Source organism: Lynx rufus, unplaced genomic scaffold (genome assembly GCF_022079265.1).
Source record: "Lynx rufus isolate CCGP_SWC_20201006 ecotype Redwood Valley unplaced genomic scaffold, mLynRuf1.p SCAF_2, whole genome shotgun sequence".
NCBI classification, from domain to species: domain Eukaryota; kingdom Metazoa; phylum Chordata; class Mammalia; order Carnivora; family Felidae; genus Lynx; species Lynx rufus.
The window spans coordinates 188,284,277-188,309,491 of NW_025814834.1; the positions used below are offsets into that span (position 1 = coordinate 188,284,277).

General features: G+C 41.5%; 1 protein-coding gene and 1 non-coding gene across 2 annotated transcripts in view; both read right to left on the bottom strand.

Annotated features, from left to right (window-relative positions):
* ST3GAL3 (ST3 beta-galactoside alpha-2,3-sialyltransferase 3) overlaps positions 1–25,215 on the bottom strand; it is a 200,096-nt gene that overhangs the window by 161,459 nt on the left and 13,422 nt on the right. The window contains exon 2 of the mRNA XM_047084561.1: positions 12,534–12,678. Within this exon, the coding sequence (XP_046940517.1) occupies positions 12,534–12,648 (115 nt within the window). The 5' untranslated portion in view covers positions 12,649–12,678. The remainder of the gene's footprint in view (positions 1–12,533; positions 12,679–25,215) is intronic.
* LOC124516809 (small nucleolar RNA SNORA70) lies at positions 1,233–1,365 on the bottom strand. Its single transcript, XR_006963198.1, has one exon. It is a non-coding gene; the product is annotated as a small nucleolar RNA SNORA70 (small nucleolar RNA).

Consider the following 25,215-nt stretch of genomic DNA (forward strand, 5'->3'; position numbering starts at 1 on the left):
ATATACTATTATACTAATATCAATTAATATTAATGTGTACTAATATTAATATTAGTATGTACTTAATAATATTAATATGTACTCATTCATGAGTTTAACATTCATCCACGATGCTGAACGTATCAACTTTGTTCCTTTTCATTGTTAAATGGTACTTCACTGTGTGACTATGTCACATTTTGTTCATCCATTCACCTGTTGATAGACATTTGGGTTGGTTTCCAGTTTGGAGCTCCTGGGAATAAAGCTGCTGTGAGCATTCATGTACAGGTCTTATTTGGTCATATGCTTTTACTTTTTCTTAGGTAAATACTTACGAGTGGAATGACTGCCATTTGGCAGGTGTATGTATAACTTTTTAAGAGATTGCCAAACTGGTTTTCAAAGGAGTTGCACCATTTTACACTCACAACAGCAATATAAGAGTTCCATTTACTTCATATTCTTGCTAACACTTTGTTATCTTTTTTCAAAACTTAAGTCATTCTAGTTGATATGTAATGTTATCTCACTATGGTTTTAATTTGTATTTCTATGATGAGTAACAATGTTGAGAATCTTTTCATGTGCTTATTACCATTCGTACATCTTTTGTAAAGTGTCTCTTCAAATATTTTACCCATTTTTGGTTAAGCTGTTTACCCTCTTGTTATTAAATTATAAGAATTTTTTATATATTTTAGATACAAACATATGCATGTACTAAATATTTTTAACTGAATGTTATATATACAAGTACTGAATATTCTTCCCCATTCTATGGCTTGTCTTTTCATTTTTTGGTGTTTTTTAAAAGACATTTTTTTTTTTTTGACAGGAAGCAGGATTTATTGGTGGGCATGAATGGGGAAGGGCAGTGCTGAGGTTCTCATGAGTGCAGAGCCCTCCATTTGTCCAAGAGGCCATGATTAGGGGTGTATTTGACCCCACAGCCATCTGGGATGAGCTGCTTTTCAGCCACCATGTCTTCAAATTCGTCCACATTAAAGTTAGTAAAGCCCCACTTCTTGGAAATGTGGATCTTCTGGCAGCCAGGGAACTTGAACTTGGCCCCAGGTAGGGCCTCAATCACATGCTCCTTGTTCTGCAACTTGGTACGGACGGACATGATGACTTGGCCAATGTGGACCCTGGCCACTGTGCCCTGGGGCTTTCCAAAGGCACCCCGCATACCTGTCTGGAGCCTAGACTGGAGAAAGCGTGAGGCCAAACCTCAACGTCCACCAGAAGAAAACTGTCTCCAAGGTCCCTTAGGGCAACCCGTACAACCAACAGGCTGCATACACTACCAAGGAGGCTGCTGTTCACAGCCAATGCACACTGGGCCCCACGGGGAAAGAGCACAGTCGGCTTAATTGGCTGCAGAGGACAAACATTTTTAGTTTGGGTCAAGTTAATTTATCACTTTTTAATTTTATGGCTCATGTTTTTTGTTTCCTAAGAAATCTTTGTATTCCTGTTCTTTTAATTTACAAAAGTGGCATTGTGTTATTCTGTTTCACTTTTGACTTAAATTATGTATTTTGGGGCGCCTGGGTGGTTCGGTCGGTTAAGTGTCCGACTTCGGCTCAGGTCATGATCTCGTGGTCCGTGAGTTCGAGCCCCACGTCGGGCTCTGTGCTGACAGCTCAGAGCCTGGAGCCTGTTTCTGATTCTGTGTCTCCCTCTCTCTCTGCCCCTCCCCTGTTCATGCTCTGTCTCTCTCTGTCTCAAAAATAAATAAACGTTAAAAAAAATTTTTTTAAAAATGTGTTTAAAGTTCCATCCATGTTGTTTTGTGTATATTGGATCTGTTACTTCTAACGGCTGCAAATCATTTCATGAAATAAATACCCTACTTTTTGCCTACTCACCCCCACCCTTAGGATGGAAATACATTCATCCTCCAACTCCCTGAGCACACAAATAATGTATGTCTCTGGTAAGTGCCATGGAATGAATGAATACACACACACACACACACACACACACACACACACATTCACACACATACATATATATATGGCAGATTTGCTGAGCTAAAGGATGTATGTATACTTCAGTTAGTTATTACAAGAATGTGTTCCAGAATGGCTTTACCAGTCTACTTCTCACTGGCAAAGAATACAGGTTACTATATTCTCACATTCCTGCCAACACTTGGATTATCCAGCTTTCTAACATTTCTTTTGTCAGTCTAAGGTATAAGGAGATATCTTGTTTTAATTTTAATATTTGTTATAGCTCATGAGTTTGAATATCTATTCCTATGCTTAACCTTATGGGTTTCTTATTCTGTAAACTCGTTCTAATTCTTTGCCCATTTTCTACTGGGATTGCTACCTTTTTCTTCTTCGTTTGCAGGAATTCCTTGTATATTCTAAATATCAAACCTAGCAAATTTTATTTTTTTTAATTTTATTTTAATTCCAGTATCATTGACAAATACTGAAATTTTCTCCTCCCAGTATATTATCTACATATTAACTTCGTCTATCATGTCCTCAATAGCACAAAAATCTCAATGAACATTCTCTGTACACTTGGAACGAATGTGTATTCTGCCATTGGGTAAAATGTTCTATAAATGTCAATTAGGAAAAGGTAGTTCATAGAGTTGCTTAGATCTTCTATATCCTTACAGATTTTTGACTTGTTTTATTAATTACTGAGAGAGGGGTATTAATATATTTGAACATGATTGTGGATTTGTCCCTTTCTCCCTTAGTTTTAACCAGTTTTTGCTTAATGAAGTTTAACACTCTCTGATTATTAGGTACATACATATTTATGTATGTCTTTTTGACAAACTGCTCCTTTTATCATTATGTAATAACTCTCTGTAATCTCTTGTCATATTTTTTTGTCATAAGGTATTATGAGCTGAAATTAATAGTTATGCCAACTTTCCTATGCTTATTATTTATATAAGATATATTTTCCATTTCTTTGACCCTGTTTTTACTTTGAACCTGTTTTTAAATTTAAAATACAGGTCTCTTAGGGGTGCCTGGGTGGCTTGGTTGGTTAAGCATCTGACTTCGGCTCAGGTCATGATCTCGCGATTCGTGGGTTCGAGCCCTGCATCGGGCTCTGTGCTGACAGCTCAGAGCCTGGAGCCTGCTTCTGATTGTGTCTCCCTCTCTCTCTGCCCCTCTAGCTCACACTGTGTGTGTGTGTGTGTGTGTGTGTGTGTGTGTGTGTGTGTGTGAAAAATAAATAAGCACTAAAAAACAGATTTAAAATACAGGTCTCCTATATCAGGACATACATCCTGCTTTGTTAACCATTCTGACAATTTCTGCCTTTAGCTGGAGTTTTAATCCATTCCCATTGAAATGTAATTGTTAACACAGTCAGGCTTAAGTCAACTGTCTTAAATTTGTTTTCCATTTCTCTCTTCTGTTTTTTTGCTCTTATATTGCTGTTTTCCTGCTTTTGGGGGCGGTTAACTACTTTTTAGTGCTTTTTATTGCTTCATTGGCCTCTCAGATAAATATGCCTCTTTGTGTTATTTTTTTTTCCTAGTAGTTGTTCTACCAAGGAGTTCTGCTAAGGAATACACATCCTTAACTTATCAGAGTCTATTTAGAGCCAATATAATACCTCTTCACGTCTGACATTTCCTACCTCTTTACTCTTTCCTCACTTTATACACAACATTCCTACTTCCCACTTCTTCTTTTCACAAATGTAATAACTTTATAACAGGTAAGGTTCCACTTATCTCCCCTCTCCCCATTTCTTGTGCAAGTTTTGTCATATCTTACCTTTACATATATTCTAAGCCTCATTCTACGGGGTTATTACTTTTGCTTTAAGCAATTAGTTGTCTTTTAAGCAAACGATGAGAAAAAAAGGAATGAGTCTTTTATATTTGCCCATTATTTACCATTTCCAGCAACCTTCACTTTTCTCTATTGATCCAAATGTCCATCTGCTCTCACGTCCTGTTGGCCTGAAGGATATTCTTTAGTGTTTTTTCTGTAATGCAGCTTTGCTAGCAACAAACTCTCTTAACTGTTACCTGAAAAAATGTCTTCATTTCATCCTCATTTTTGAAGGATATTTCCAACAGATAAAGGATTCTGGGACGACAGGTGTTTGGTATTTCTCTTTCAGCACTTTGAAGATCTTTCATTGTGTGAACTCTACTGGTTCTGGTGAAAGGTCAGTGGGATTTCCTACTCCCATAGAGAATGTTTCTTTTTCTTTGTCTTCAAGATTTTCACTTTAGATTTCCGACGTTTAACTATCATATGCCTAAACTTTCCCAATATTTATCCTTTTTAGAGTTTGCTGAACTTCTTAAATCTGTAAGTCAACGTTTTTCACCAAATTTAGGAAGCTTTCAGCCATTATTTCTTAACATTTTTTTCTGTCCAACACTCATATATATTAGACAATTTTATACTGTCCCACAGGTCCCTGAGGCTTAGTTCATTTTTCCTCAATATTTTTTTTTCTGTTTCAGACTGGATAATTTCTATTGCATTCCCTTCAACTTCACTGACTTCTGTTATATTCAACTCACTGTGAAGTGAAATCTTCATTTTCTGTTCCTATACTTTTTAGTACTAGAATTTGTTTTTGGTTTTTTTATAGTTTTGATTTCTCTGCTGAGACTACTTATTGTTCACTGTATTTTTCTTTAATCCTTTAAATTATTTGTAATAGGAGCAGTTGGGTGGCTCAGTCAGTTAAGTGCCAGACTTTGGCTCAGGTCATGATCTTGCAGTTTGTGGGTTCAAGCCCCACACTGGGTTCTGCACTGATGGTACAGAGCCTGCTTAGAATACTCTCTATCTCGCTCACACTCTCTGCCCCTCCCCCACATGCATTCACACTCTCTCAAAATAAATAAGCTTAAAAAAAAAAAGAACAGCATTTATTTAAAAAAATAAAATAGGGGCAATGGGGTGGCTCAGTCAGTTGAGTGTCCAACTTCGGCTCAGGTCATGATCTCACAGCTTGTGAGTTCAAGCCCTATGTCGGGCTCTGTGCTGGCAGCTCAGAGCTTAGAGCCTGTTTCAGATTCTGTGTCTCCCTCTCTCTCTGTGTCTCCCCTGCTTGTGCTCTCTCTCTCTCTCTCTCTCTCTCTCAAAAATAAACAAAGAAATGTTTAATAAAATAAAATAAATTATTTGTAATATCTATTTTGCTATGTGAGTTCTCTCATCTACAGGCTTTGTTTTTTCTTTAATATGGGTCACTATTTCCTTCCTGTCTGTTTGTATGTCTACTAACTTTTTATTGAACACTGACCACTCTGGATGTTGCATGCAGAAACTATGAATAGCTATCTTCCTCTGAAGAGTGCTGATTTCTATTTTATCAGGCAGTTCAATTACTGCCTGACCACCTTGAATTTGTGGAGGCAGGATTCGACGCTATGTTTAGTGTGGATCTGAGGAAAGTCCATGGTATTTTGGACTCTTCTCTAACTTGACAGGACCCAGCCTTGGTTGGGGCTTGGTTTTAGGTCTTGTTAGGGTGAGTCTTACTCTGGAGTGAGATCTTTATTCTTAAGGCATGAACTTTCTGGCCTCTGGATGCCAGGGGTAGTAAAGTTCTAATGAGATTTCTCCACTCTGGTAGGGCTGCAACTTCAAAGTCCCTGACTCTTCAGCCACCCACAGACTGCTTGACCTCTACTCCTGTCCTGTACAGCTGTTACCTACATAGTTAAATTCAGGTGGTTTTGCCCTGCGCATACATAGCCCAGTCCACAGCTACCGACTCCTAGGAATTCCTCCCCCGGCCCAGCTTGTGTCTCTCAAAAATTCCCTACTCAGTGATGACCTGTCTCACGGACTCCAACCACTTCAGCTGCCCTACACCCTGATCTCTGCCTCCTCAGCCAAGTGGAGGCACTATGGTCTGTTGAGATTCCAGCTCTCTGGGCAGGGCTCGGAAATTGCCCCCACAAAGAGAACTGCAGAGCTCACCTCATAAGTTTTCCTTTTCTTAGGCACTGAAATTTTATACTGCCTCCTGTCCACTGCTTGGCAAGAGTTGCTTCATTTATACTGTCCAGCTCTGTAACTATTTATAGAGAGACGACTAGCTTGATACCAGTTATGCCATTATCATAAGAAGCAGAGTGTTACCCTAAGCCACAGGCTAGAAATACCAGCCTCCATTTCGTTTTTAAGATGGAAAACTAAGAGTGAACATAATTTCCTATGTCTATTAAGCTAAACTTAATCTACCCTTCTCCCAACATCAGATCCAAACTCCAACTTACTTGCCAGATGGTATTCTCCATAGTAATCAAATCAATAATGCATATTTTATAATCTCCCCCGTTATGATCTTTTGTAAAATATAGGCAAGAACACAGAGGGAATTGCAATAGTGATAAATATGGTAATATGAATTTTTAAAGGTCCCATAAGAAATTAATCCTACTCCTCCAAAATATCCACTTTAACTTATGAAATACATATAGATAAAAATTAAAATAATAAAATATGTAAAATTTCCATGAAAGGGAGCACAGGAATCAGGTCTACCGATAAGAGGCAACAACCCAACTCTCCTATAAGACCTGACCTGAATAAAGCATCAGAGCCAAGAGAAATGTCAGTATTTTGTCTCCATTTTGGAGATGAAGAAACTGAAGTACATCTAACTCACTCCAAGACTGTGTTCATTTTTTCATTAAGTTAAACATATGTACATATATATTTTTATCATCTTACGTGTGTGTGTACAAACATGCACACACATACATAAAATACGATAATTCTACAGTACTTTACTAACAGTATTTTTTTTAGAGCAGTTAGGTTCACAGAAAATTCAAGGGAAAGTACAAATATTTCCTATTATACCTCCTGCCCCCACACATGTATATCCTCCCCCATTATCAATATCCCTCACCAGAGTGGTACACTTTTAAAACTGATGAACCTATCCTGATACATCATAATTACCTAAAGTCCATAGTTTACATAAGGGTTTATGCCTGGTGTTGCACAGCCTCTGTGTTTGGACAAAAGTACAAAAACACATTCATCATTATGATATTTTATAGATTCACCACCCTAAAAATCCCCTATGCCCTGCTTATACCTACCTCTCCCCACTTCCAACCTTGGCAACCACTAATCTTTTTATTATCGCCATAGTTTTGCCTTTTCCAGAATGTCATATAGTTGGAATCATACAGTGTGTAGCATTTTCAGATTGGCTTCCTTCACTTAGAAATATGCATTTAAGGCTCCCCCATGTCTATTCATGACTTGATAGTTCACTTACGTTTAGCGATTGACAATATTCCATTGTCTGGATCTACCCCAGTTTCTCCATTCAACTATTAAAGGACATCTTGGTTGCTTCCAACTTTTGGCCATTATGATGAATATAGCCGCTGTAAACATCTGTGTGCAGGGTTTTTTGTGGACAAAAGAACAACCAACTCCTTTGGGTAAATACCAAGGAAAGCGACTGCTAGATCACAGAGTAAGAATGTGTTTAGTATTATAAGAAACTGCCAAACTGTCTTCCAAAGTGTCTGTACCATCTTGCGTTCCCACCAGCAATGAATGAGGGTTCCTGTTGCTCCACATCCTCGCCAGCATTTGATGTTGTCAGTGTTCTGGGACTTTGACCATTCTAATAGGTACATAGTGGTATCTCAACGTTGTTTTAGTTTGTATATCCCTGATCATATATGACGTCTTTTCATCATTTCCCATCTGTATCCCTTCCGTGGGGAATTCTTTGCCCTCAAGGATGGAACTGGATATTTCCTTTCTCCCACGTGGAAGGCTAGAGATGACTGGAGTTGGATACTTCCCTTTCCCCAGGTCAGTTAGGCTCTGATACTACTCCAGCAGGCTGGGCTTTGGTTAACTAGTTTCCCTTGAGGGCAGGTCTTGTTAAGAAGAAAAAAGTGTCCTGGCATATTTCAAAACGGTTCCTTTCTTCTCATGTGCCAGATGCATGGGAAGATCTTTCCCCAATATCTCCTGTGAGAATCTGGCTGAGCCCCTGGAAATAAATCTCACAATACTGTGGGGGCCCCCTGTGACTGGCTCCTCCTAGAGTTTTTGATTCTCGGACTTGTCCAGAGCCTCCAGCAATTCATCTATTATAATTCAGGTTTTCCTATTCTGGCACTGCTTCCCGTGACAGTTTTTGCATGCCACTCCCTGTACTCACCTGTCTCTCCAATCTCAGAGGCAGCAGTCTGCCCTGTGTCCTCCCCTCTCTTATGGATCCAAAAAGAATTACTGGTTTTTCTGTCTGCTCAGGTTTTTAGGTGTTGTGAGGACAGAGTGGTAACTTCCAAGCTCCTTAACATGAGAAACCAAAAACTGCAAGCTACAGAACTTTTAAAAACAAGTTGATAATGAGACCAATCTTATACTTAAAGCCTTTCAGGTTAAGCACTTGACCCAGGTCCTGGCAAGTTGACCAAGCCTTGGCCACACACGGCTCTAAGCTGCTCAAAACAAAGCAGTGTGCACCCTGCCACAATATGTCTTGGGACTGATGAAATCATAAGATTTTCTGTCTAGAAGGGATTCTATGCCCTAACATGGCATTTCGTACACACATCTCTTTTAGAACACAACATATAAGGGGCACCTGGGTGGCTCGGTCAGTTGAGCGTCCGACTTCAGCTCAGGTCATCTCACAGTTCATGGGTTCGAGGCCTGCATTGGGCTGACTGCTGTCAGCATAGAGCCTGCTTCAGATTCTCTGTCTCCCTCTCTCTCCACCCCTCCCCTGCTTGCGCGCTCTCTTTCAAAAATAAATAAACTATTTTTTTTTTAATTTTTTTTTCAACGTTTTTATTTATTTTTGGGACAGAGAGAGACAGAGCATGAATTGGGGAGGGGCAGAGAGAGAGGGAGACACAGAATCAGAAACAGGCTCCAGGCTCTGAGCAATCAGCCCAGAGCCTGACGCGGGGCTCGAACTCACGGACCGCGAGATCGTGACCTGGCTGAAGTCGGACGCTTAACCGACTGCGCCACCCAGGCGCCCCTAAACTATTTTTTCAAAATAGAGCTGTTATTGTGTCAATAGGCTGAGACCATGAAGGTCTATGTTCATCTTATATCCACTTTACACAGAATAGTACATGGGCCAAAATAGGAATATACTGCTTACTGAATGCATAATTTAATAATAAAAATCTCTAGACTCCCCCCACCACCATGAAGGAATTCCAATAGATAACCTTGGTAAGTCATAAAAAGTGTAAAAATTAAGAAAAAATAATGCTAAAGACATTTATTGTTCAAACTTGGAAATACCCCCCGGATGAAAGACATACAAACTCTTATTGAGCCTCTTTGAAGCCTCAGCTCCTGCATCTGTAAGAGAGGATAATAACAATCAATCTAAACTATGAGGATCAGGGGCACTTGGGTGGCTCAGTCAGTTGAGCGTCTGACTCTTGATTTTGGCTCAGGTCACAGGATTGAGCCCCACATCAGGCACCACACTGAGCATGGAGCCTGCTTAAGATTCTCTCTCTCTCTCTCTCTCTCTCTCTCTCTCTCTGTCTCTGTCTTTCCATCTCTCTCTCTCTCCCTCAGCCCCTCTGCCCTGCTCATGCTCTCTCCCTGTCTCTAAACAAAAGAAATCAGTGTGCCTGGGTGGCTGAGTCAGTTAAGTGTCCGACTTTGGCTCGGGTCACGATCTGATGGTTCACAAACTGGAGCCCCGCATCAGGCTGTCTGCTGTCAGCACAGAGCCTTCTTCGGATCCTCTGTCCCCCTGTCTCTCTGCCCCTCCCCTGTTCATTTTCTCTCAAAAATAAACATTAAAAAAATAATAATAATAAATTTAATTTAAAAAATTTTTTAATGTTTGTTTATTTTGAGAGAGAGAGCATGCGACCAGGGAAGGGGCAGAGAGAGGGAGAGAGCAGGCTCAACATAGGGCTCAATCTCACAAACCATGAGATCGTGACCTGAGCCAAAATTGAGAGTCAGACACTTAACCGACTCAGCCAGCCAGGAGCCCCCCACAAAAAAAATCTTAATAAACTATGAGGTTCAAATACATTATGAATACAAAGTTCCCATCACAGCACATAGACACTCAATAAATTACTATTTTCATTTTATTATTATTAGCAGCAGCAGTAAATTTCACTACACAATGGCCATCTCCTAGAGGAGGCTCAATAAACTGACTTTTGTTTATTGAGTAAAAGACACTTGTCCACCTTGGTCAGCCATCAGAGTTGGTCATATTACCCTGCTCTCTGATGTTACAGTACAGAAAACAATATGCTACAGTAAGACGGTCTAAAACGACCTATTCAAAGTCAAGTATCTAAAAGGCCTGAGTGTCAGAAGAACAAAAAGATGCAAATAGTGGTTAGTCAGCTGATAATTCACTCCAAGGAAAGCAGACAGCTATTAATAAACTACTGAAGCCTACAGCGCTGGCTCGTGAACACACAGCACTGTGCCACCTCCAAGCCAATAAACTGCTCGCTCGTTTGGAGAACTTCCTTTCTTTCCCTTCCCCTTACTTCCCTTCCTTCTTTCTTCTCCGCCTCCGTCCTGACACTCTCTGCTATTTCTTCTGAGTCCCTCTCCTCTCTTTTTACCAATGAGAATACAGAATTCAATCCTATCCTTAGTCTTAGTATTTATTATACTTTTCAATAAAATAAGGAACATGGGTTTTAAAGACAAACCAGGATTCAGTTCCGGTTCTAATAATTAGCTGTGTAACATTTAATTAAGTCCTTGTTTGCTCAGCTGGAAAACAGGGATAACAGCATCTCCACATGGTTACAGTGAGAAGTAAATTTATTTTAGTTTAATTTAACTTCATATAATTTAATATAATTAATAAGTTACGTAGCCTAACACCTGGCATATGATTCTATATGATAGGTCTTCCATAAAGTTAATGTCCTTCTCAACTTCTCTACGAAAATATTATCTAATTCTTAGTTATGTTGTCTACAGGTCAACAGTTCTCAACAGAAAAGGAGACCACCATTCCTTGAACATATTTCTATTTTATGGATACAGATGAAATCTATCCATGATGGATATAGAGAATGCCTTTGACTACAGAATTTTGCACTGCACTGATGCAAACACTTGATTCTGGGTAGTCTTCTTGTTTTAAAAAATAAGTTGGGACAGAGAAATTTAAATAAACTCTGGAAAGACAAAGTAATTAGTGAAAATTATAAGCTAAGCGTTTAAGAGGCACTGAAACATTCCACGTAAAACAAGAAGTTTAAAAGGTAACACGACATTTTAAAAATTGGGTTGAGGAGCGCCTGGGTGGCTCAGTCGGTTGGGTGTCGACTTTGGCTTAGGTCATGATCTTACGGTTCACAAATTCGGGCCCTGCATCAGGCTCTGTGCTGACAGCTCGGAGCCTGGAGCCTGCTTCAGATTCTGTGTCTTCCTCTCTCTCTGCCCCTCCCCTGCTCACACTCTGTTGCTCTCTCTCTCTCAAAACTAAATAAACATTAAAAAAAATTTTTTTTTAGTTGGCTTGAAACTGCTTCAGGAGTTTGGGCCATGTAAGAAATAAATGAATTACTTCATAGGAATGGTTCCGCTATCAAGGTCTCAATACAATAATAGTAGGCCAATGCCACTTGCCTCTTCCCACTCATTTTAACCTCAGACCCAGAGACTGACTCGACTCTTGAGTGAATTCTACACTGGTAGCCAGTCAATGTTTGTAAAAACAAAACTATTTTAGGGAAGTCACATTCACCAGGAATCAGGACCAGACTACCCAGTGTTTCCTGCACCGAGCTCGGCCAGCCATCAGACAAACAGAACCAAAAGGAAAACTACATATGGTCACTGTGTGATACTTCGGGCAACATCCAAGAAGAGAATGTGCACCTGCCGGTGACACCCAATGCGAGCCCTTTGACCACAAGCCTCAAAACACCACAGCACAGGCCATACTGCATGAGTCGAAACCAAGTCAGAGGGGTACAGAGAACTATGTGGCAAACACTGTGTAACATAGGAGGCCAGGAGTACAAGCCAGAGAAAGGGATTAGGAGGTACTGGGGAGGGTGCGGGGAGGGGAGCCACTATTCTATTCAGGTACAAGTTCAGTGCCAGCAAGGACAAAATAACTAGGTAGACAAAATTTCTTCAGGGAACATAAAACAAAGACAGTATTAAATTGAAAACTGCAAATTCAAAGAAAAGGTAAAGGTGAAGGTTTTCAGGACAGAAGAAAACCAGCTGTGATACGGAGCCCCGAGGCAACGAATACAAACGGGAGAGGCAACGCACTTTAGTAATTAAAAAGCACGGCATTCAGAAACCAGAAGTACTGGAAGAGTTTGGGCTTTTATTGCAGAATAGCATGTTTTTACGGAGATCATAAGAGGATATGCCATGGCATGCAGTTTTTGAAAAACATCAAAGATCTCAACCTACAGCCACAAAAATGGGAGGCAATTTCTGAGCCTGAGTCCCAGGAGCGTGCGGTCTCCTCTCACTGCCTGTCTCCGAAGGGTGTGAGGGCACTGCAGCCCAGCGAACACCCCACGTTCCCTAGGGGCAGGCTGGGGTGACCATACTTACTGGGGTCCTCCCACTGGAGTAAATGCAGCTTCCACGCAGAGTAATACAAAAATCCCAGTACCAGAAAAAGGCAGAGGGCTAGCAGCAGATTGCGCACAAATACCAAGAGTCCCATCTTCACATGGTTTACAATTTCCTACATGACCTAAAAGGAAAAAAAAAAAAAAAAATCAAAAAAATAATTCAGGTCTTAAAGGATAAAGCAATCATCTTGTTGATATACTCTATCTTAAAATAAGTATTTACAGGAGAATTTCCCAACGAAGAACCACCTGGAGTTACCACTGAGTTCCTGACCTAGCAATCCTCCAAGCTGCCCGTCCTGGCCTTGAGACACAGCTCCATCAGTCACTCAGCATCCAAAGCCAGAACTCAGCAATTGTCCCTGTGTTCCTCCTCTCCCTCCTTCCCAGCATCTAATCAATGACCAAATTGTGGCGATTCCAACCTCCCACATAAGTCTCGAGTCATGCCCCTTCCCCCCATCACTACCCTAGTCCACACCACCCAGTTCCCCGCCTCCGAAGTGCGCTCTCCCGGATCCATTCTCACATGGAGGTAGGACTGGTCTGTTATTCTGACGCCACTCTCCTGCTTCAACCCCGCTGAGTTAGCGTTCCACCGACGTGTAACAAAGTACTGCAAACCCAGCAGCTCCAAGCAACACAAATGTGTTTTCTCAGAGTTCCGGGTGCCCAACGTCCCGGTACACTGTGTCTCAACAGGGTCCTCTGCACAGGGTGTCACAGGGCCAAAACCAAGGAGTCGGTCGGTAGGGCTGTGTTCCTTTCTACAGACACCGAAGACGGATCTGCTTCCGAGCTCATTCCAGCTATGGGCTGAACACAGTTCCCAGCAGCTGTAGGGCTGATGTCCCCATCTCCTGGCCGGATATCAGTCTCTGCTCCACGCAGCCCCCTTCAGCCACGCTGGGTTAGGTCCCTCTCACTCTGAATCTCTCCAACTTCCCCTTCTACCACATCTTGCTTCTGTGCCCAGCCAGAGAAACTTCTTTGCTTCTCAGGCTCATATGATTAGGTCGGGTACACTTGAAGAATCCAGGATAATCTCCCTGTTTTAAGGTCTGTAGTCTTTAAAAAAATTTTTTTTTAATGTTTCTTTATTTTTGAGAGAGATAGAGCATGAGCAGGGGAGGAATAGAGAGAGAGGGAGCCACAGAATCCAAAGCAGGCTCGAGGCTCTGGGCTGTCAGCACAGAGCCCGACGTGGGGCTCAAACTCACGAACCATGAGATCATGACCTGAGCTGAAGTCGGATGCTTAACTGACTGAGCCACCCAGGCTCCCCAAGGTCTGGAGTCTTAATTGCATTTGCAAAGTCCCTTCTGCCACATGAGGGAACATATTTATGGATACCAGGGATTCAGATGTGGACATCTTTGGGGGCCATTCTGCCTAACACATCTTTCATTAAATTCTCAATTCCTTTAGAATAAAGGAATTGCTCCTTAGAGTTTAGCAGTTTCTGACTGTACCTCTATTTACTCTCCAACCCATTTCTTGCACTTCCCAACCCTGTCTGTGTCCTTTGCCTTTCTTCTTCCAACTCACTGAACGCAGCCTTGTTTCTTTCCTCAAGGCCTGCCTGGAACATTCTCTGATGATCAGCATTCTCTGATGCTCACCTTAAATGTAACATCAGCCAGGAAGACTTCCTAGGATCACCACCCCCTACCCCACTAAGATATCTTGGCCATGAAATAACATATGAGAAAGAAATTATGTATAAACACTATACATAAAGTGATTAAAAAGTTATCAACTACAGATTATATAACTGTCCACCTAGAAAAGCCAAGAGAATCAACTGAAAAAACCATCAGAACAAATAAGTAGGTGATAAGATTAATTTACAAAACTCAACAGCTTTTTTTTTTAAGTTTTAATTTAAGTAGTCTCTACACTCCACGTGGGGCTCGAACTCACAACCCTGAGATTAAGAGTCGCGTGCTCTTTCAACTGAGCCAGCCAGGCACCCCACAAAAATCTTCTTAAAAACTATACCAGCAATAACTGATGAGAAGATGTAAGAGGAAGAATTCCATTCACGACGGCAACAAAACCTATAATATATCTAAAAATAAATTTAGGAGGAAATGGGCAAGATTTTCACCAAAGGGCATAAAAGATCTGAATAAATAAAGAAAACACACCAGGCTCCTAAGTGAGAAGTTTCGATATTGGAAATATGTCAGTTCTCTATAAATTCAGTCTGACTCCAGCCAAGATCCATGTTTGTTTGTTTGTTTTAACTTAAATCTGAAGTTAATCCAAAGACTTCATGCCCAAGAAGAGCCAAGAAATTTTTTTCATGAAAAATAATGAGATGAGGATTTGCCTTACCAGATATCAAAACAACTCAAAAAAATAAAAATAAATAAAATAGGGGCGCCTGGGTGGCGCAGTCGGTTAAGCGTCCGACTTCAGCCAGGTCACGATCTCGCGGTCCGTGAGTTCGAGCCCCGCGTCAGGCTCTGGGCTGATGGCTCGGAGCCTGGAGCCTGTTTCCGATTCTGTGTCTCCCTCTCTCTCTGCCCCTCCCCCGTTCATGCTCTGTCTCTCTCTGTCCCAAAAATAAATAAAAACATTGAAAAAAAAAAAATTTTTTTTAAAATAAATAAAATAAAAATACAAGTAAAATTTTAAAAAAACAACTCAAAGCTGTAATTCTTAAGATAGATGAGTACTGGCACAGGAAAAGACAAACAGATCAATAGAACAGAGTCTACAAATGAGCTTTCTTAGTAGAGATAGATAGAGATATACACACATACATACATGTATAAATGATTTTACTTTATCTATATATTAATTTATTCTATGATAAGGATATAAATCTTATAAAGAAAAAAAAACATGATAGGATACATAGCCAACTGTTGATGGGGTTACCTCCAGGAAATAGGATGCAATGTTAGGAAGTACTTTTTCCTTTATATATTTCTAAGTTAAGTTTATTTGTTGTAAGTCACAAGTATTACCTCTACAATTTTTTAACATTAAAAAAACCAAACACCACACTGTAGAAATGTAAAATGGCAGACTCTTTCAGAAGCAATGGGGAAGTAAGTGGCTACTGAAATTTACAACATTTGTGCACCCTGGCCCAGCATTTCTATTTCTGTGACTTCTTCCTAAAGGAACATTCCAACAAATACTTTACAAAATAGGTACATAAATGTTCATTAGCAACACTCATTATAAGAACAAAATACTAGAAAAAAAATTCAAATGTCCATCAACAGGGAACCAAACAAATAAATTATGGTGCATCTACACAATGACATCTATATCAGCTGGGGTCTTGGCAGGAAACAGATGGCACATGCAGAGAATGAACCGAAGGAAATTAATGACAGGACTTTTTATAGCTGTGTGAGTAGAGTGAAAGGAACCAACCACGGGTAGTGAAGCATCCAGGGACTATCAACAGTAGGAAGCTACTCTTGCCCTCAAGGTGAAAGAGCAGGAGACAAAGGGTATCATTGGAAAAGAGAGGCCAGCCATCAGGAAGTTCACTACCAAGGGCACAGCGGCTCCTGGAGCCCCATTAAGGGATGGGAGGGGATAAGAAATGCTCTGACTTCTCCCACCACTCACCCTCTGATCCCTGTCCATGTCTTTTATCAGCTGATTCCAAGCCAGAGGGCAAAAAAGCCCAGATGATGCTGTTCTTAGATGTCAGTCACCAGCACAGAGCATACAAGGTGGGTGGTGGATTGATGAGGGCAAGAGAATGACATGTATAGTATACGATGTACCCATTACACAGAATGAGGCACAGCTGTATGTCCTCACATAGGCAAAACGTCTAGTATATACTGCTAAGTGGAAAAAAATCTAGTTGTAGAGTCGTAATGTATATGTATGGCCCATATGCTGGTGGTAACAAACAAGGACGACACTGATATTGAAAATTAAGGTTACGTGTTAAGCACATACTTACAAGAATAGGCACCAAACTGAAAAGTGGGTTTGGAGGGTTGTTTTCTTTTCACAATCTGTTTATTTGTATATTTATGTTTAATTTTAATTTTTATATTTATGCAAATAACAAATGTACAAAGGGGTGCTTGGGTGGCTCAGTTGGTTGAGCGTCTGACTTCAGCTCAGGTCATGATCTCGCGGTCTGTGGGTTCGAGCCCCGCGTCGGGCTCTGTGCTGACAGCGCAGAGCATGGAGCCTGCTTCAGATTCTGTCTCCCTCTCTCTCTGCCCCTCCCCGCTCATGCTCTGTCACTCTCTCTGTCAAAAATAAGTAAACATTAAAAAAAATATAACAAATGTACAAAGTTTTCACATTGAAACAGGAATTAGAGACTTGCAATTCCAGCAACACAAAGGCCTGTATCCCATCCAGGTCTCCTGTTAAAAACAACAAATTTAAGGGGTAAGCAGCCTGCCTACAAAGGCAGGTGGCTGTTGGAAAGCTGCTCCTTTCAGGGATGCCTGGGTGGCTCAGTCGGTTAAGCGTCCAACTTCAGCTCAGGTCAGGATTTCACGGTTCATGAGTTCGAGCTCCGCGTCGGGCTCTGTGCTGACAGCTCAGAGCCTGGAGCCTGCTTTGGATTCTGTGTCTCCCTCTCTCTCTGCTCCTGCCCCGCTCGCACTCTGTCTCTCTCTCTCTCTCTAACATAAACGTTAAAAAACAATTAAAAACAAAACAAAACAAGCCTTGCCTTTCAGAAGGCGGCCGTACCTTCCCCTGCTTTCTGTCCTGAATGCAGATGTGATGCCTGAACATACATACAGTCTTCAAACCTGAGGCTCCAGCAGACACAGGGCCATCAGTCAGTCAACAGATTTACCTGTCTGTTCAGCAAATATGACAGCGGGAAGGCTGAACTAATCACCTATTTCACTTCTACCTCCTCTTCCACTAAGGAAAAGGATCTTCAAATGAAGATGTAGAACAAACACCCAAACACCCAAAGAGGAAACTGGTTTCCTAAAGTGGATGACATACAAAGAAACAAATAAAATAAGTGCTTAAAATACGCCAAAACCTCCAAGACGGAAAAATAACAGCACCTCAAAATTCTGACACAAAATTTCAAACTCACAGCTAGGACAAAAGCTTGAGGGTGTTGGGGGAAACCAGTCCTCTCACACACTGTGTGGTGGTGGGAAGGATGGGGCCATGTCTAACGAAATTACATGCTTTGCCCTTTACCCCAGTAATCTCACATTTAAGAAACTACCCAAAGACACACTGACAAAAATTCACAATTCACGCACATGGCTATTTACCGCAGCACTATTTGTAATATAAGAGAGTAAGTCCTTTGGTCGGAACTGAATAAACTACGGTATGTCCACTAAAATGGAGGATTATGCAGCCATGAAAAGGAATGAGCTCCCTCCCTGTCTGTCTTTCTGAATAATTTAATCTAAAAGCCATTAAGCTTCAGGTGCCAATCAGGGTAGGCGTGGACTGGAGTGAAGAGAGGTGTGGGGCATCCAGCCATCGTGAGGGGGTCTCGGGGTGTGGCAACAGGCAATGCTGGGATTAACCAAATAAGTAAGTACACTGACGTTAGCTAACAGGAGCCAGATTTCTCCATGGTGGGGAAGGGAATTGCGAACAGGAAAAGGGAAAAACTAGAAAAAATGTTGGGGGTTGTACTGAAATTGAAAGGTTTGGTGTAAATGGATGGTTTTTGATATATAAAGATATGAACTATAAAAATAAATATAGATGTGGGCAGTGTGTGTGCCTTTGTGTGATACATGCATATATTCCCTAGCTCTGGTCACTGGAAAGAGCCTGGCAGCAGTCATGTCCCAATTACAAAGAGCACGTCTAGCAGCTAGACCTTGGTTTCTAAATACCATTCTTCCCTGACAGGAACCAGGGATCCCTGGAAGCATGGCTGACTGCAGGGCTGAGGCAAAGAAGGCACAAACAAGATAAGCCTGGATCCTTTGCAGTGCCTCGGAGCAGGTAAAGGCCCAAGGAGTGAGGCCGTATTGAACGTAAAATGAAGCCAGCTTGTGGGGCTCCTAATGGTCAGCTCTGGAGCAGTTCAGATCAATAATAAAAGATCATAACCCATTAAACAAGAGCCTAATAAATGAGGAGAGGAGAAAGTGCTCCCTTAGATCAGAATACCAACTAATGAATGTAGAAGGAATAACGTAATTAGAAAGTCACCATTTGTTATAGCGGCACTATCAACAACAGCCATAGTATGGAAAGAGCCCAAATGTCCACCGATGGATGAATGCATAAAGAAGATGTGGTATATACATACACACACACACACACACACACACACACACACAATGGAGTATTACTTGGCAATCAAAAAGAATGAAATCTTGCCATTTGCAACTACATGGATGGAACTAGAGGGTATTATGCTAAGTGAAATTAGTCAGAGAAAGACAAATATCATATGACTTCACTCATATGAGGACTTTAAGAGACAAAACAGATGAACATAAGGGAAGAGAGGCAAAAATCATATAAAAACAGGGTGGGTGATAAAACAGAAGAGACTCTTAAACATGGAGAACAAACAGAGAGTTACTGGAGGGGGTGTGCGAGCGGGAATGGGCCAAATGGGTAAGGGGCATTACAGAATCTACTCCTGAAATCACGGTTACACTACATGCTAACTAACTTGAAAGTAAATTTTAAAAATAAATTAAATTTAAAAAAAAGAAAGTCACCATTTGGTAACCATTTCAGCAATAATTCAGCTAAGAAACATCAAAGGATGCTAAAATTAATGGGTAGAATTTTGAGAAATGGGGTATTCTACAGTCTTCAAGTTTCTGCCCATAAGATACTTCTTATAATTAGAGGGGAAAAGTGTAACCTTACAATGGAGAAATCTGATAGACGACACAATAAATGAGCTAAACGCTATATGGGAATTCTTGGCAATATTTTTGCAACTCTTTTGTAATTATTTCAAATTATTACAAAAGAAAAAAATTAAACCAGTCCTCAAATGAATGTTCAAATACACATCCAAGTGAGAGATTTTGCAGCCACTTAAGATGTAATTTATGGGGGGGCGGGGGAAGATGTAATTTATGAAAAAATTATAGTGACATGGGGAAGTGCTTATGATACAGTAGTGAATGAAAAAAAGACACAGGTATCATGTACCCAGCCATGAAAAAGAAAAGAAAAAGACTAGAGTAAAACATAAAAATAACACTAGATTAATAGCGAGAACTGTTCAGGCTGCAGGAGCTCACCTGGCCTCCCTGTACAGCCACAAAAAAAGCATGCAGGTAAAGAGTTGCCATAAGCTTGCTTCAGCACATAGAGTGGAGCAGCAATCAGACTCATCCTCTTCCTGTGTATTCACCTTGGAGAAGGAGGTGTCTCGCTTCTGCCCAAAGCTAGCACAACAAACACTAAGTGCCAGGAATTATGCAAAGCCCAGGAGACATGAAGACAATCAAACGCATACTCTGCTCTAGAGGGTCACTAAGTTCACCACTGACCTCTTAACTGTCAAACCCAATGGACATTACTGTCCTCTCGGGCCTTGACCTTCCTGCAGCCTCTGAAACTGGGAGAGGCAGTACAGCATGGTGGTAGGTCCTTTCTCTGCCTTCTTTGCCTACCGATGCCAGCTCATCTTTTAGGTCTCTAAGTCAGAGCAGACTTGGGTCTTACCTCTCTCAGGAAGCTTTCCTTAATGCCCTATACTATGGCTATGTCTGCTCCCATAACATCCCATGCTTACCTATATCACAGCATTTATAAAACATCCTGCCTATTTTTCTGTCTCTGCAAAGAATCAGCATATAATTTGAAAGCAGAATCTATAACTTAGGTCTGTGAATCACCTGCATCTAACAGCACAGCACCTAGTACAGAGCAACACTCAAGAAGTGTTTGTTTAGGGGCCCCTGGGTGGCTCAGATGGCTGAGTGTCTGACTCTTGATTTCAGCTCAGGTCACGATCCCAGAGTCGTGAGATCAAGCCACGCTGAGCGTGGAGCCTGCTTAAGATTCTCATTCTCTCTCTCCCTTTGCCCCTCTTCTCCCCGGCTTGCCGGCTCTCTCTCTAAAAGAAAAAAGAAAAATTTTCTGAAGTATTTGTTTAAGAAATAAACCGATATATTTCTAGTTATGTGCACCAACTTAAGACACGATATAAGCTGTACACATTCCAAAACATAATATATCCTGAAGCTATGATTTGTTTGCAAATCATATATAGGCATAGCAATTTTGAAAGAGGAGAGGAGCTTGGGGTACTACGTGAGGCCGTCTTAACATTTTCATTCCGCAGATATCCCCAAGGCAATTTTGTTCCACATCTATGATTTAATTTGCCATCATTATGCTGACCATCCCGAACTTTACCTTCTAGGTAACTGCTTCTGAGTTCCACATCCATGCAACGTCCTGCTCTACAGCATCATCTAGGTGTTTCACAGATGCCCCACATTTCCTCCTTCTGCTCTGTTCACTATCTCAGGTGAAAGGCGACATCTTCACAGGTGCTTCTGTCAGAAACCTGGAAATCATCCTTGACACCACCCTTCTTCCCACTCCCACTCCACATATAATCAATCACTGAGTCCTATGAGTTTCACCTGTGAAATCCTTCTTGCATCCATCCACCCCTCCACCTTCACTACCACCATCCTATTTCAAGTCGCTATAATCTTTGGCTTGGACTCCTACTACAGCCCCCTGGTAAGCCTCCATTACCCATTCTTGGTCTTCGCCGACTCATTCCCCACAGAGCAGCCAATGTGAATTTATCTCATTCCCAAGCTTAGACTTTGCAAATGTCCCACTGTCCTTAGGGTAAGGTCCCAGATTCCTTCACAAGCCACGTAAGGTTCTGCATCATCTGGTCCCTGCCCACCGATTCCCACGTCTCCTGCCATCCCCTACACCTCACCTCGATGAGTCTGCAACACTGACCGTCTTTCAGTGTTTTCCACTCCCCATGCTCTCTCCCAAGGTCAGGCTGACACTGTCCCGACACTTATGCTTCATCTCACCAATTCCCATTCAGACTTAAAGGTTAATTCCACAGAGAAAGCCTTACCTGTCTCCACACTTCAGGTCTCCCTGTTCTAAATTCCCACAGCAGCTGCTTATCCTCTTATGAGCATTTACAGCAATAATTTAACATTCATACTCTGGCTAATTCAGGCAGCGAATGTGTCTGTTTGGTTCACCATTGTATCCTTGGTAGTGACTCAAAAATCTACCTGCTCACTGACTGAATATTTAGTCAGAGTGTGCTCAAAACAAGGTACAGGGGTGCACCTGGGTGGCTCAGTTGGTTGAGCGTCCAACTGCAGCTCAGGTCATGATCTCATGGTTTGTGAGTTCGAGCCCCGCATCAGGCTCTGTGCTGACAGCTCAGAGGCTGGAGTCTACTCCAGATCCTGTGTCTCCCTCTCTCTCTGCCCCTCCCCCGCTCACACTCTGTCTCTCTCTTTCTCTCAAAATAAATAAAAACATTTTAAAAAGGTACAAAAGGCATATAATGCTAGGTTATTTTAATTTAGCCATGAAAATAAAATTATATTAAAAATATGAACTCATTGAAACAAACTGTATCAAACTCCTATAATTTCTAAAACATCCTACAATATGGTTATTTTCTGAACTATACCTAGCAAGAATTTTTAGTCTAAAATGTCAGAATTTTGCTGACCTTCAAATATCAGTCCCTATTGGATATAAACTCAAGTATGACAAAAGCATGCAGAGCAAAAACCAAAGTATTTCCTGAGCATGTCTCCTATGAATATTTTCAAGGCAAGCTAATTAGAAGTTATTATATACTGTACTATTTATTATCCAGCTTCCCAAAAAATTACTGAAAAGCTCATCAATTTTTTTGAAAACATTTTTGCTGAATGCATACCTCCTATTCAGATGTTATGCATGACTAGGCAGATTTAAGTAATTAATATGCAATATGTTAAATCCTTCTATGCAAAAAAGCTGTGCATTTTCTAGGTGCAAGTAAGTGTGTAGGGTAGGTTAATATTGTTAATATTCATACAGCACACACCGTGAACTGGCTACAGTTCTAAGAGTTTTGAACAACTTAACTCACTGAATCTTCTCACCAATCCTGTGAAGTTACTGTTCCCATTGTATAGAGAAAAAACTGAGACACAGAAAGGTTAAATTACCTTGAGATCACAGAGCCAGTCAGTGACAAAGCCAGAATTCAAATCCTGACCTGGCTTCAGTCACATAACTTTTCCACTTGAAGACGCCCTAGAATATATCAAAACAATAATAAAAGGGCGCCTGGGTGGCTCAGTCAGTTACGCATCTGACTTCGGCTCAGGTCATAATCTCACGGTTTGAGTTCGAGCCCCACATCGGGTTCTCTGCTGTCGTCATGGAACCGGCCTTGGATCCTCTGTCCCCTGCTCTCTCTGCCCCTACCCCACTTGCTTTCTCTCTCTCTCTCTCTCTCTCAAAATAAATAAACTTAAAAAAAAAAAAAGAGGAACTAGCCATAACCTCTTAAAAGAAAATAAAAATAGTAAAAAGAAATCAGTATAGGATCTAAACAAAAATGCTGCAACAATGTTAGAGAGGAACCGGGAGGTGGGGAGAAGCATAGTAGATGAAGACCACAGGACAGGAAAAATGTTGTCACAGAACAGATGAAGATCATTAACAAAGATTACCCCAGCCCCACCCACTCCCAAATGGCGCTATAAAGCAAGAGATAACTAAGAGCAGAGACTACAGGCAGCGCTCAGGGAAAAAACAGTAAGACAACATTAAAAAAAATAATAAAATAAAATTAGCATTCAGAAAGAGTAAACAAAGAAAACTAACAACATTATGGAAATTAAAACCTCAGTGGAAGAGAACAAAGTGGTCACTGCTGAAAAGACAGTAAGAGTCATGAGAGCAACGGTGGGGCACCTGGCCGGCTCAGTCCATACAGCATGCAGCTCTTGGTCTTGGGGTTGTGGGTTGGAGCCCCATGTGGGATGTAGAGCTTACTTAAAAAAAATAAAATCTGTAGAAAGAAAGAAAGAAAGAAAGAAAGAAAGAAAGAAAGAAAGAAAGCAAGCAAGCCATGGTGGATAAAAAAATGAGCAAGATAAAATGAAAAAGAATAAAAAGTGTTAAGAGGATTACTAAAACCCAAACAACAAAACAAAAACATGCAGCAGTAGTAGTCACAGGAGATCCAGCATAAGTGTAAATGGTATCTGAAAAAGAGAACTGCGCAAACAGAAGAGGAAACAAGATGTAAAAATGGATTAGAGAGAGCTGGGCTAAGGGCAAGTTGGCCCAAAGATACAGCGTCTTTGGCTTCTCCAAACCACAACAGCCTAAGGGCAAGGATTACCTCGGGACCTCCAAAGGGAATTAAAAAGCTAGAGGTATGCTGAGGTCCCGGTGACTTCTGCGTGGGTTACAGATTCATTGCCTTTCAGTTCCACATTCACCCTTTTTGCTTGCTCTGTGAAAATGAGCCCAGGCCCTTTTAAGTATTTTTCTTTGCCAGCTCGCATGACGTGGAGCTTTGTCAGAAGTTGCTGAAGAGCTACTGCAGGAGGAAAATAGTTTTGCTTCTGGGTGCCAGTGTGTTCCTCTAGGTAGGCTCCTACAGCGCACCTGGCTTTTCCAGTGCCCAGCCATCAGCAATGAGTAGCAGCAGCCAACAGCTGCCCTCAGCACCCCTCCTGGGCAGTTTTGTACCAGTGCCTCTCATGAGACCCCTCTGTGCAAACAGCTTCCCCCAACACCCCAGAAGGCTGGTTTCCCACTAATTCCACCATGCGGCATCACAGGAACTCATCTGCAACCCAGTGAGTCATGGTCATGTCCACAAAGTCTGTAACTTAGCCTGCAGCAGGTGTGGGGGAGACTGGGGGGCTCCTCATGGAGCACTCTCTCTCAGCCCTGGGGTGGGGGCTGCTCCTTATATCTGCTACATCTATATTCTTTAGAGTCCTCTTTACTTCTTTTGAAAAGCTTCATCGAGGGGCACCTGGGTGGTTCAGTCGGTTAAGCGTCCAACTTTGGCTCGGGTCATGATCTCACAGTTCATGAAATCAAGCCCTGTGTCAAGCTCTGTGCCAACAGCTCGGAGCCTGGAGCCTGCTTCAGATTCTGTGTCTCCCTCTCTCTCTGCCTCTCCCCACTCGTGCTCTGTCTCTTTCTCACTCAAAAATAAATAAACATAAAAAATTAAAAAAAAAAAAAAAGAAGGGGCGCCCAGGTGGCTCAGTCGGTTAGGTGTCTGACTTCAGCTGGGGTCATGATCTCACAGTTCGTGAGTTCGAGCCCCGTGTAGGGCTCTGTGCTGACAGCTCAGAGCCTGGAGCCCGCTTTGGATTCTATGACTCCCTCTCTCTGTCCATCCCCTGCTCGCTCTCTCTCTCTCTCCCAAAAATAAATAAAACATTAAAAAAAGAAAAAAGAAAAGCTTTATTGAGATATCATTCACATACCATACAATTCACCCAAAGTATACATTTCTATGGCTTTTAGTATTTTTACATAGTTGGGCAAACATTACTACAATCAATTTTAGAAGATTTCCATCACCCCAAAACAATACCCAGCACCTCTTAGCTGTTACCCCCCTGCCCAACATCCCGTTCTCTGAGCCCTAATCTACTTTCTGTTCCACAGAATAGGCAAATGTCTGTAGACATTTCATACACAGTAAAACCTTGGAT